The sequence below is a fragment of the Eptesicus fuscus genome, chromosome 3 (genome assembly GCF_027574615.1).
Source record: "Eptesicus fuscus isolate TK198812 chromosome 3, DD_ASM_mEF_20220401, whole genome shotgun sequence".
Taxonomy (NCBI): Eukaryota; Metazoa; Chordata; class Mammalia; order Chiroptera; family Vespertilionidae; genus Eptesicus; species Eptesicus fuscus.
In genome coordinates, this window is record NC_072475.1 from 9669231 (window position 1) to 9683301 (window position 14071).

The window sequence follows — 14071 nt, forward strand, 5'->3', positions numbered from 1 at the left end:
AGGGTACTAGATTACAGGTCCAGCGGGGCCCTTGGAAATAAACCTTTATCTTAAAACAATAGCTAGAAATGTTAGTTTTTAAATGACCATTAAGACATCCCCTCATCCGCAATATTTGCTGTTTGCAATTAGAAGTGTCTCAAGTACATAACTGGCAGCATGTGGTCAAACAATGGTGGCCCTCATATAAACCAGTATCTGTAAGAGATTTTTACAACAAAATTCTATCAACCAAAGGGGTAGAGAGGACTTTATCAAATAAATTTAGTCACAAAAATCAAAGTAGCTAAACAGGCAAGACCCATTTCCAACAGCCACCCTCTTGGGTGAGCTGCAGGCCAAGCCTCCTGGAGCCAAGGAGAATAGCATGTTCCCTGCACATCCATGAGTCCTGGGTTCTCTTATCTCCTAACACCCTTTCCTGGGATTAAGAACAGACAGATACCCATCATTTGTAAGGCCTCTTATAGTAAATATGGAAATAGATTCCCAATTAATATAGAGGGAAACATTAATGAACACATTCTGCCTCTAGGTCTGTTCCCCATCTGCACTGGGAGCTGTGATCAGGACTAAAGAGTCCGTCGCCTTCGAGGCTGTCTCAGAGAGCTTAAGCACCAGGGCAGATTTCCCTGCACAACTGAACCTCTGTCTTCCCTGAAGCCTGGCATGGAAATCAATGAAGTTCTTAAGTGAGATAGCTCCAAGAAACATTTTATCATGTGGAATAAGAGGAGGATCTTTTACTAGAGAAAAACTAATGATAAGTAACCTGGTATGGAGACTACCAGTAAATTCTTTTGCTGAGACATCCCCATGTCCAGGGCAGGGTCCGCAATGAAGGTACCAGTGAAAGGGAGGCCCTCTCTGGAGGCCACACACATCCAGGGACAGGGTTCTAGTGTTTGGCTATCAAAAGATAGGTATGCTCCTTGCCAAAGTGCAACCCAGCTAGCCGGAGCTGCAGCAGCCTGCCCACAGTGCTAAGGATCCTGCTGCCTCCTGCCAGACCACTCCTCTCGCACTGCAGGACCCAGCACTTCACTTACTTCAGCTCCTGGGAGCAGGTCTCCCTCACACATTCCATCATCACCAGCTCTGTCAGCTCTGCAGCCAGGCCCTGACTCATCTGAGTTAACACCAGTTCTCTTTCTTGCTTCAACCTAAGGGTTTAAAACAAGAAAGAAGAGCCAGGGTAATGTTTAAGAATAAAAATAAGCAGCATCACACTCCAAGACCTCCCAAGTGGAGGTTTGAGTTGTGCTGCCTGAGTCCGTAGGCCTAACCCTCTGACCCCACCAGACAAACCACACAGCTGCCCCCACTCCAGCCCCACTGGCCACCACCCTCCCCCGCTGGCAAAGGGTTGCTGCTGCTTACAAGGTGGGTGTAGCCTCAGGACCCATCCACTCCCTGGGCCAAAGTGTATGAGGGCACTGGGTGAGCCTCGGGCCTGATGCAATGGACAACAATGGCAGGAGCATGCCAGGCCCGGTTAGGTTCTCTCCTATGTGCACACACTCTGACCCCCAGGTGCACTGCAAGGACGAGACACACTCACCTCTCCTCTTCAGCCTGCCGCCTCTCCTCCTCTTTCCGCTCCCTTTCCTCAGTCATTTCTTCAGCTGCAATGTGCCGCAAAATGCCTGTGGTAGCCGCTGCTAACAACTCCTCCACAGCAGCATTGGAAACACTAGACAGAGCAAAGTGGATAGAATTCTAAATAAATAAATGCCAAGCTAACCACATAACTAAACTTTGAACATTGGCAGGGGGAAAAACATATTTAGCTTTTAGCATAAAAATTAAACCCATGGTTAGGAACATAAAATCTATCAAAACTGACATCAAACCCACAGCCTAGGTATGTGTCCAAACCGGGAATCGTCAAACCCACAACCTTCCAGTGTATGGGACTATGCTCTAACCAACGAGCCACTGGCCAGAGCAGATTGTGATTGAATTTATTAAGATTAGATGATGAAGTATTAGACAGAAGCAAATAAAGTTTGTAGTTTTAAATGTCTAAGGAAATTTTACCATGATGTAAAATGCAAATGGTACAAAATATTCAAATTTTTAATAAACTGAAATGTAACCCAAGATTTTTTAAGTTACTTTCTTGTTGTTTTGTTGTTGTTATTATTGTTATTTCTCACTCGAGGATATTTTTTCCATTGATTTTGAAAGAGAGTAGGGAGGGAAAGGGAATAGAGGAGAGAAAAGAGAGAAACTGATGTGAGACACATCGATTGGTTGCCTCCCCCATGCACCCTGACCGGGGTCAGGGATCAAATCTGCAACCCAGATATGTGCCCTTGACTGGTAATTGAACTCAAGACCCATCAGTGCGTGGGCCGATGCTTCAACCACTGAGCATACTGGCCAGGGCTATAGTGAGTAGTTTTCATTTCGGGGGGGGGGGGGGGCGCGCGGATAACTCTGAATATTTATTAACTTATTGAATTTATTGGAGAGATATTGGTTAATAAAATTATATTGATTTTAGGGATACAATTCTGTAATAAGTCATCTAAGTCACCTGTATACTGTATTGTGTGTTCACCACCCCAAGTCAAGTTTCCTTCTAGTATTTTTCATATTTAATAGACAATGAACTAATTTTTATTTTATTAGAATTTTTTTAAAAATTATATTTTATTGATTTTTTTTACAGAGAGGAAGAGAGAGGGATAGAGAGTTAGAAACATCGATGAGAAAGAAACATCAATCAGCTGCCTCTTGCACACCCCCTACTGGGGATGTGCCCACAACCAAGGTACATGTCCTTGACAGGAATCGAACCTGGGACCCTTGAGTCCGCAGGCCGATGCTCTATCCACTGAGCCAAACCGGTTTCGGCATTTATTAGAATTTTTTAAAATATATTTTTATTAATTTTAGGAAGGGAGGGGGATAGAGAGATAGAAACATCAATGATGAGAGACAATCATTGATCAGCTGCCTCCTGCACACGCCCAACTGGGGATTGAGTCCGCAACTCAGGCATATGCCCTTGGCCGGAGTCGAACCTGGGACCCCTCAGTCCGCAGGCCGACACTCTATCCACTGAGCCAAACTGGCCAGGACACTATTAGAATTTTAAGTTATAGCCGAAACCGGTTTGGCTCAGTGGATAGAGCGTCAGCCTGCGGACTGAGGGGTCCCAGGTTCGATTCCGGTCAAGGGCATGTACATTGGTTGCGGGTACAACCCCGGTAGGGGGTGTGCAGGAGGCAGCTGGTCGATGTTTCTCTTTCATCGATGTTTCTAGCTCTCTATCTCTCTCCCTTCCTCTCTGTAAAAAATCAATAAAATATATTTTAAAAAAAAAGAATTTTAAGTTATATTTAAAGTTTAAAGAAAAATAGGGTTTAATTTACAACTTTAATAAACGTCCTGCTGCTCAAAAAGCAGACACGAATGGAAACTACATGCCAATGACAAACAGAAGGTCAGAAACATGAATTACACCCACCTAGAGAACAGAACCAACATTCGAGCCCATACAAATGGGAAGATCAATCTCTTGAAGACTGAGAACAGCTTTATGAGAGGAAGTGTCTGGAGGGACAGAGTGTGGTCCCAGTGAGTGCAGATAGCTTCAGAGTAGAAGGGGCGCCCCACTTACCCCAGAGCTGTGGCTGCGAAGGCCGCCCCAGCAGCACCAACCTCCTCACAGTCCCTCTGAAGAACCTCCTGGATGAGCTCGTCCACCACCTGTGCCAGGTCCTACAGAGAGGTCAGAGGGCGGGTCAGGCGTGCCAGCAGTGACAGTGCCTCAAGCCAGACCCAGCTTATAACCGAACAATGTCACTCCACAGCCTAAAGGCACGAAAGACATTCACAGATCCATGGAGTTCTCATGGAACTTGTCCTGGGCAGAAACCCCATCAAGGCCTTGTCAATGGACATCGTTTGAAGGTGTTTTAACGACCCTCACAGGGGGTACGATGCTGTTTCTGGGAAGAGTTCCTGCTAATGAACAGAGGAGGCTTGCGCGAGGATGGCCGTTCAGAAGGCCCCCAGTGCCACTCCCTCACATCAAACACGCTCAGGGTCCGTGGCCATTCTTCATGTTCCTCCTTGATCCCCTGACTGGGGTCGTGTCGAGTGCCTGTCCAAGCAATAGGTGGCGAGACCAAGTGCCACAACCTGAGGTGGACCGGCTCTGCTTGACCTAATCACATGCCTGTCAGTGGGCATGTGGTGCTATCCATGGTCCCCATGTCCCTAGTTAACATGTCCACTGGTTTTCGAAGGAGCATACTGAGCACCATTCAGAGCAGACACATGGGGGCACAGGATGGCACTGGGACAGGGCAACCACGGACACCACATGCCTGCAGAGCTCTTGGCACAGGAAGCACTCGACACCAGGTAACACTTATTTTATCAACAGCTTTACATCCATAAACACCCTTCAGCACATTCGCCAAAGTTTCGCCTTTCAAAGAAAAACACAGCCAACAAACTAGAGACCCACACGTCATCCCTCAGGCCTCAGGCTCCTAAGACACCGACTCAAGCCTGTGGACTAGATCCCAAAGTGAGACCTGCCATGGCTAGTTCAGAACGTTCTAAGGTCACATGTGCAACCACCTCAGTGGGTTCCGTCTACAGACAATGGTCAGACTAGACATCAGATGCTGCTGGGTGTTGTGCGTAACAGGCTGCTTGGAGCCTGAGCTGGAAGACTCCTTACCGCGTCAGAGTACACAGGCTCAGGCTTTGCAGGAAGAAGCTCCGGCTGCACAGGGGGTGGCATAGGGGGTTGGAAGAGGCCGGGTGCCGCACTCGGGGTGGCTGCTGGGTGGTGCGGCAGATAGGGCAGTGCAGGGGCCAAGATGGGAAGAGGCTGCGGGAGGAGGGTAGGCGGGGACGCGTCCACCTCAGTACCACCTTCCTCTCCTCTCCCCACACCTGGAAGAGAACAGGCACATGTGGGCACAAAGGACAACCTCCAGGCCACCCAGTGACATTAAGGACTGGCCACCCTCCCTGAGCTTCACGATGAGAAGCAAGCACATGATGCCAGGGAGTCTTTCAGGCCAACCTCAGGATGAAACACCTGAGCACTGAACCAACATCCACATCTGGGCCCCAAAACAAGATAGGTGCTTCTGGCTCCCAAGAGGCTTCCTACAAGGACAAGCAGCTAGTTCCCTCCCCGCAGCTGCAGCTCCACTCACCTGCTGCATCCAAGCCGGGTCTCTGAGTGCCCACAGACAGCTCTGTAGCCAGGCTCTCCCCGACGTACTTGTTCTGGAAGTTGAAGCTGCACACGGGGATATGACGAGGGACAGGGGGCAACGGCCCCCCATTCACGATTTCCCCAACGGACACCATCAGCTTCCTGGTAATAAACACCGACTTCCTGGCCTTCAATAACCCCTCTGGTTCCAAGAACGAGGACCGGTTCAGCTCGACACAGCTACCCAGACCACAAAGAACCCACAGAGAGATGTCTCAGGTGAGAGGCCGGCCTTCTCTTCCCAGTGCCCGGCAACAACGCTGGAAGCCCCCTCCCTGATGTCACGAAGTAACCACCCACCCACATGGAAATCAGGAGGGGAGCAGCGCCCACTGCTGCCAGCCTACATGGGTGCCACCTGGCCCAGCTGTTAACACCACACATACACACTCCTGGCTCCCTCCAAAGCTGCCACATCTCCATGAGGAAGGACTACAGGCAGCACAAAGGCCATCGTTAGAGGGAGGGGTTGGGAAACCCAGCTCAGGGCATGCCTATCATGATGCCATTTTCTGGGAGAAGGTCCATGAGCCTCATCAGGTTCTCAAAACACTCAAACTCCAAGCAGAGAAGCCCTGCCCTGGCCCACTGGCACCTGTCCGGGCCATCAGAGTTGGGCAGTGGCCTATCATGGGCGGCCAGCAGAGGCCATCCTCAAGTGACAGAATAAGGAGGCCCAACCTTTACCTTTAAGTCCTTCAGTAACTTGTAAAGCACTAATTTCGCAGTCACAAAGAACTGGGTCTACACCCAATCAGCCGACAAGCAGCATGTGATCTGGGGACATTCCCCAGCCACTCTGAGCCTCGCTATGTATACCGGGGAGGCAGCACATGAAACATGCCTTCTGCAAGACCTAGTACATCAATGGCACTTCCCAGCCCTTTACCAGAATTAAGACAAAAAAGGAAAAAGATGCCCTTCAGTTTCATCCTCAGCTCCTACCCATCGGAAACCGTGAGACCATGGTAGTTGAGGAAGTCTGTGGCCTCTTCGCAATCTCTGAAGAGCAGCATGCGCACCACGCTGTCCAGGGGAAAGATGGTGGATCGTTGGGTGCTCACAGTATAGGCGATGTTGAGTGCCCGGAGAGCATCCTTGCGGATCTGAAAGGAGAAGCCAATCACTGCAGTAGCCCCAGGACCACAGAAAGGCTGGCATGGGGGACAGGACTCCTGCTGTAGCTCATTCCCTCTGGACAGCAACTTGCCATTACGGGTCCCAGGCTTGGTGATCTAAGGCCATTTGCTCAGTGGAAGATGCCCAGGAATGCATGCAAAGGAAACAATTTTGAACATCCTATATAATAAAAGCCTAATATGCAAGTTAAAGAATGGCGGAACGTCAGAACAACCAATCACTATGATGCGCACTACCACCAGGGGGCAGACGCTCAATGCAGGAGCTGCCCCAAGCCCGCAGGCCCCAGGCCCCAGGCCAGTCAAGGTGGTGCGGAAGGGGGGGGGGGGAGGGGACGGGACACATCGCAGATCAACCCGCCAGTCACCCTGCAAAGGGAGGCGACCAGCAGCAGTGGCGGGGTGCAGGGCCAGCAAGCAGATGCCAGGCTGGCCAAGGCAAGTGCCAGCGGAGGTTCCCTGATTGCCCCACTGGAGTTGTACCACAGATCGGCCCTGATCACTGGCCAGGCCTAGGGACCCTTCCCGTGCAAGAATTTCGTGCACCGGGCCTCTTGTAGAAAAGATTAGCCTCAAGGCCTTATATGTAAGAAACTAGAAAACAAACCACTCCACAGCAGGGCACGGAAAGTAAACTGTGCAGCATCCATTCAACAAAAAGCTGTGTAGATGCTAAAAATTATCACAAAGATAATGGAATGCCATTAAAAATGCATGACATGAAATTAAGTAAAAGAGTCAGAGGCAAAATTGTTTCATAGCATTATAACAAGTGCTTTTAAAAAAGAAGACAAAGGACAAACATGAAAATGCTTATAAAACTTGTGCTGGGTGACAGGAATCTGGGTGGCTTCTTCCAGTATTCTTGAACTAACTCAACCAGTATTTATCAATTGTTTACTTCATGCCTGGCATTGTTAGTGCTGAGATTACAACAGTGAACAAAGCAAAATCCCTGTCCCCATGTAGCTGATGTGTTAAGGAAACCAACACTGAATAAAATGCACATATAAAATACACAGTATAGCCCTAGCCAGTTTGGCTCAATGTATAGAGTGTCGGCCTGTGGACTCAATGGTCCCGGGTTCGATTCCTGTCAAGGGCACATGCCCAGGTTGCGAGCTCCGTCCCCAGTAGAGGGCGTGCAGGAGGCAGCGGTTCCCTCTCATCAGTGATGTTTCTCTCTCCCTCTCTCCCTCTCCCTTCCTCTCTGAAATCAATTAAAATATATTTTCAAGAAAATATGTATATATTTTTTTAAGTACACAATACATTTAACGGTGACAGTGTGAGAAAGGCAGAGGACCTGGAGCACTAACAAGGGTGGGCCCAGCCAAGACCGTGGCAGCCAAGCCAAGAACTGGAGGATGTGACCTTGTGTGGCTGTGAGAAGGAAGAGCAGTGAGAACAGCAAGCGCAGAAAACCTGAGGCAGGAAGGTGCGGGGCCTGAAGGGGGGGCACCACTACAGCAGGAGCCAAGAACGGAGGAAGCCGGGAGGCAGCCCAAGGACAAGGACAGTGTGGGCACAAATGGTGGACATTCTAATAACATTAAATAATCACTTTAAAATACTAATTATTAGTGTTATTTATTAACTGCATGGAGTTCCCCGAGTGGCACAGTGTTAGAAATCTTCTCATTTGTTCCAGAATTTCAGTCCTATTGGCAACCGTCAGATCTGACAATGAGCACACTTGCAGAAGATTCTTTGCCTGGAATGTGGTTTAGTCACTGTTTACAGGAGGGCTTTTTGTGTGACCAGGAAGAAAAATGACCTGGAGTCACAAGAACCAGCCAGCAGGTCCCTGAGATCTCCCAGGCAGCTTCCTTCACACCCAGTGGAGCCCAAGGGCTCTCAGCAAGGACTCTGCTGGTGGCATCCTCCACCCCTGCAGTGGGGGAACAGCACAGTGTGTACAGCGGGGGCAGGCGTGGGCTGCTCTGTCATCATCCCCAAGTGCCCTTGGGCTGGGGCTGAAAACCTGACTGGAGATTCTGAGACCAGGAGCTCACACTTTAGGCCAAGCCCCAGGTGCCGCCTTTGTAACCCCGAGCACAGCACAGCATCGACAAAGAGCAGGCACTTGACATATTTATTGAAATGCATTTAGCATCATCAGGCTCTCTACAAATTTAATATCACTGAGAATTTCTAAGTTAGAGACGTTATGCCTGCAGTTTTTTGCTTCCCAGGGAAGATAAAGTACTAAACTTTAGTTACATGGTTCTAAAGAGGTTTTTCTTATCTGAACTGTAAGTACAGTATTTTTCATTGCCTTCAGTGATCAGTGATGGTAACGCCTGTAGAATGGGGTTACACCAGTGACCCTGGGGGGCTGCCATGAGGGCTGCACAAGAGTTAGCCCCAGACCTGTCTGAAACATTCGTGGAAAGCAGCACTTAAATGTCATAAATAATGCCCTAGCCGGTATGTTCAGTGGTTAGAGTGTTAGCCTGCGCACTGAAGGGTTGTGGGTTCAATTCTCAGTCGAGAGCAGGTATCTGGGTTGCACATTCCATCCCCAGCCCTGATTGGGGTTCGTGTTGGAGGCAACCAATTGATGTGTCTCTCTCACATCGATGTCGTGTCTCTCGCTCCCCCCACTCACCCTGCCTCCCTTCCACTCTGTCTAAAAAAAAAAATCAATGGAAAAAATATCCTCAGGTGATGATTAACAACATATATTTATATATCATAAATAACAGCCTGCTTTCTTCTAATTCTGCAAGTACAGTAACATTACTCACCTGATTAAAGTAGCAATGTAAAAGACAAGCGTTCAAATAAGAAGCTGACTGGACCAGTTTGAAAAATCTCACAAAATTATTACTGTTCAATGCAGCAAAAGCCTGAACAGCAAATTTCACTTCAGAGGAGTTTCTAACAGCCGGATGGAACTGTTGTACTTCTCTGTTAATTAAAGGAGATAAAAGGGATTAGAAATTTATATGATTAATTTGACAATATATTCCATAAAAAAGGGTCTGATAAAAAACTAGATTTCAATCATACTGAGAAAGAGGGTCATAATGGCAAATTGCTAACAGCTCTGATAGGGCACCCTGGGCATTGCTGTCCTGGTTCATTCACCTATTCTACTCATCGGGCCCATTCCTTCCTTATTTCCTCTTGTTGACAAGAAGAAATTACTCTCAGGAAGGATTTGGAGCAACTTTATATGTGCTGGTGTCAGCGTACATCCATCCTGCTCCCAGTGGCTCAGGACAAGGGACTGAGCCCAGCCAAGGTTTCTTACTATCATCCCAGCATTACGGACCAGACACAACGCAGCACTAACAGCTACTGCTAATCCCGACAGCTCTTTCCCTGTTTACACCCTGCTTTCCATTTCCAGACAGCTTAGGCCAGCTCGGGAATTGAAAATTCACCTTAGGATGTCCCCCTTGTTGAGATTGAGCAGCACATTGTAGCCCTGGAACTCAGCTTCACTGGCACAGAACACGCCCTTGTTCCTCAGGTCTTGATACATTTCCTTCAGACTCTGAAGGCACTTGGTCATGTTCTCATTGTTGATCTTGGCATCAAAGGAGGACATGGGCTCCTCACACATGAAGTGAGCACAGTGGATATGAAGCCGGGCACACTTTTCAATCAGGGACACCGTCATGGGATCACATAGGTGCTGCTGCGTGATGTCCTGGTCACAAGAGGGGAATATTACACATGCACGCACACACACCTTATATGCATATGTGTTTCATAGGCACAGATCCCATGCACATATTCCCATGCAGAGAATCAATTACTAGAAAAATCATGTTTATTAGCTGAATTTCCCATATTTCAATCTGAAACAAAGCCCATAAAGAATACTTCAATAGGAACCTATAATGATTTTAAATAATAGTATACTTTGTTATAGGTAAAATATAATAGTAAAATGACAAAACTCTCACTTTCACTTTGGAATTCACATACTTTTTCTAGTTTCCTAATCAGAAGAGGCTAATACCTTCCGTATGCCCCGTGTGCGGTTCCACAGGAAGTCATACCAGTCCCGCAGGCTGCCCTCCTTCTGGTCCATAATCTGGGTCACCAGGTAATCCATGGTCCTGCTGAGCACTGCGGAGGGCCGCAGCTCATGTGACAGGGGCTCCTCCTGGTCGGCTGAGGAGCGGCTGTACTCCTTGACAGCTGCCGCGTGGTCCACCTGAAGACAGAGTGGGGACAAGCAGCTGGGTGGCAGGTGCTGAGCCAGCCTCTCAGCAGCTGTGCCTTAAAATAAGGGGTGAGATCGCATACACACTCACATAGGATCAATAAAACAATACAATTTCCATATGTAAAATTTCTGTTTAAAGGTAACAACCAAATTCAAAGACAAAATAAATTGAGAGACATATTTTGAACATAAGTGGCTATCACATCAAGAAGCATAGGAATACAAAAAATGGGCCAAGGACCTAAATACGTAGCCACTTTTCAAAAGAAGACATACAGAAGGCCAAGAGACACATGAAAACATGCTCAAAGTCACTAATCATCCGAGAGATGCAAATGAAAACGACAATGAGGTACCATCTCACACCTGTCAGAATGGCTATCATCAACAAACAACAAACGACAAGTGCTGGAGAGGATGCGGAGAAAAAGGAACCCTCTTGCACTGCTGGTGGGAATGCAGACTGGTGCAGCCACTGTGGAAAACAGTATGAAGTTTCCTCAAAAAGTTAAAAATGGAACTCCCATTTGACCCAGTGATTCCACTTCTAGGAATATATCCCAAGAAATCAGAAAGGACATATACACCCCTATGTTCATAGCAGCACAATTTACAATAGCTAATATTTGGAAACAACCTAAGTGCCCATCAGCAGATGCGTGGATTAAAAAACTGTGGTACATCCACACAATGGAATACTACGCTGTGGTAAAAAAGAAGGAACTCTTACCATTTGCAACAGCATGGATGGACCTGGGGAGCATTATGCTAAGCGAAATAAGCCAGTCGGAGAAAGATAAACATCACGTGATCTCACTCATTTGTGGAATACGATGAACAACATAGACTGATGAACAAAAATGGATCCAGAGACAGAGAAGCACTGAACGAACTGTCAAACCTCAGAGGGAAGGTAGGGGAAGGAAGGGGGGGGGGGGTGGATGTAAGAGATCCAAAGGACTTGTATGCATGCGTATTAGCATAACCAACAAAGACACTGGGACAGTGGGGGCTTGTCCTGGGTGGTGGCAGTGGCCAGGGAGGGGTCGATGGGGGAAAAAGGAAACGTATGTAATACTATAAACGGTTAAAAAAAAATTAAAAAAACAAACAGAGGAATTTAAGTGAAGACACACCTGCTTGGCTCCAAGCACAGTAGAGTGACAGGTAAAGGACTTGAAAGCATTTTCAAAGGTCTTAGCCATGCTCAAACACCAGATTAAGTCTACACAGACCAGGAATGAAATGGAAACAGTGAGGACTGGGGGGCATAGCAGAAGCAAAGGCCTGTTGAACAGGAGCCCAGGGCCTCTGCTGTGACAACTGCTGCCTGGCTGAGGGCCCTGTGTTGGGTAAAGGCAGCTATAAAACCAGCAGCCAAAAGAGGAGGAAAAGCCCAAAACTAACAAAAGAATAAAAGGGCCTAAAATGGAGATTTCTGGGAAACAATTTAGGAACATGAACCGGCACATGTTCAGGAAGCTGAAGAAAGGTCATACCCTCTGACAGAGTTAATTATCTGAAGGAAATCATCTAATCACCTCAGAGGCATTACACACAGCATGCCCAAATGAATTAACGTAATTGAAAAATTAGAAACAGTCTATCTAATGGTTGCAAAATGGGGAGCTTGGACAGAACTACATAATTAAATAATATGCCATCATTTAAAAATGTTTATAAAGAGTTCATTATAACAAAGAAATGCTCATGATATAATTTTAACTGAAAAAAAAAAAATCATGCAAAATTGTATCTAGAACATAATCTCAAATGTGCAAAACATAAACAAGAATAAAATTGTGAGAAGAAAAAAGGTTTTTAATCTATGAAATAATTCTGCATCTACATCTGTATCTATACCTTAGGGTCCTGTATGGTCCTGTACAAGATTGCTTAGTACACAACTCTCAATACAAACAACTGCATATAATGGGGGACATGGGGCTCCACCTGGTCAGTTCCTGGGATCACTTCAAATACACTCAGCTGGCTCCGGGTCTCCCGCATGTACCGCTCCTTCTCAGGACACATGTCAGGGCACGTCCCAACAAAAGTCCTTGCTTTGTCCAGGTCGGTTCTTTTCACCCGAGCTAAATGACATCAAGTAAATAGTAAGAACATACCACACAGTACAGAGAATTCAGCGAAGTGTGCTTTCGTAATCTATAATAAAAGCATAATATGCTAATTAGACCGGACAGCCAAATGATCTTCCGGATGTCCTTTTGGACGACCTTCTGAATGAAGCCGGGGCTGCGAGGGCCCAGCCCCTTGCACGAATTTCGTGCAACGGGTCTCTAGTGATAAAATAAGAACAAACATCACACAAATCACAAAAGAAAAGAAAAACTTTTTAAACAGTGGGCCTCTGGGAAAGAAAAGCATGGCCTATACGCAGGGAGGGGGGGTGTGTGCAGGGCATCAAGGCCTGCAAAGACCCCAAGGCCTTCTTGCCTCTCCAGACAGATCTTTTCACCGCACACCACAGGCAGAGGGGCACACACTGCATTCAGGGCTCCTATAATCTCAATAATAAATAATCATGGCTGCAGTATGTTTGTTAAAAGAATCAATTTGTTAAATGTACATATATCATTATTTTAAACTAGAGGCCCAGTGCATGATTAAATCATGCACGTGCAGGGTCCCCTAGGCCTAACCTGCCATCCAGGCCATATCCACTGCCCCGCAAAGCCTAGCACGCTCCGCGGACGCTGCTAGCAGCCTGCTCCCCGATTTTGATGGTAGGGGGTCCGCTGGTGCTGGAGCGGACACACAGCTCCCTGCTTTCGATCGCGGGGGAGCTGTCTGTCTGTCTGCTGGTGCACCAGGCCTTTCGAAAGCCTCCGGCACAGTGGAGGCTTTCGAAAGGCCTGGTGCCGGAGCGGACAGCCAGCCAGCTCCCCTGCTTTCACTCCCCGCTTTTGATGGTCCGCAGCAAGATGTGGGCTCGCTGCCCCAGAGGCCCCTTCTGTGCCGCAGCACAGCCATGGCGCAGACGCTGAGCTCGGCGGCCCAATCGGCCACCCCGAGTCCCACCCCCTGCGCCTCCCGCTGGCCCAATCGTGGGCGTAGCGGAGTGATGGTAATTTACATATTACCCTTTTATTATGTAGGATACTTCATCATATTTTTAACGTAACAGGAATCACATAATGAAAGTTACCTGGTCCTGACCTGCATAAATCTCTATTATTATCCACGGAATTAAAATAATTACATAAGTATCTTTTAGCCTGGGAGAGGTGTGGGGTGAATGGGGGTCAATGAGGGGAAAAAGGGGACATCTGTAATACTTTTAACAATTAAAAAAAGTATCTTTTAAATGAAATGGAATGAACAACTTCATAATTTGAAATACATACACCTTACTTTTATTTTAGAAAATTCTAATATCTAGTAATAATTTTATTTGGAATATAAAAAACACCCTAGCTGGCTCAGTGGATAGAGCGTTGGCCTGTGGACTGAAGGGTCCCAAGTTCGATT

The 14071-nt window shown here is 47.3% G+C and overlaps 1 protein-coding gene across 2 annotated transcripts in view; it reads right to left on the reverse strand.

Moving 5' to 3' along the window:
- MCM3AP (minichromosome maintenance complex component 3 associated protein) overlaps positions 1-14071 on the reverse strand; it is a 41488-nt gene that overhangs the window by 19178 nt on the left and 8239 nt on the right. For both annotated transcript variants that reach the window (XM_028151725.2, XM_008145638.3), the window contains 10 exons: positions 12533-12672; positions 10370-10567; positions 9786-10054; positions 9144-9306; positions 6200-6360; positions 5193-5434; positions 4706-4923; positions 3632-3732; positions 1562-1693; positions 1050-1163 (listed from right to left, as the gene is read on the reverse strand). In XM_028151725.2, the coding sequence (XP_028007526.2) occupies positions 1050-1163; positions 1562-1693; positions 3632-3732; positions 4706-4923; positions 5193-5434; positions 6200-6360; positions 9144-9306; positions 9786-10054; positions 10370-10567; positions 12533-12672 (1738 nt within the window). The remainder of the gene's footprint in view (positions 1-1049; positions 1164-1561; positions 1694-3631; positions 3733-4705; positions 4924-5192; positions 5435-6199; positions 6361-9143; positions 9307-9785; positions 10055-10369; positions 10568-12532; positions 12673-14071) is intronic.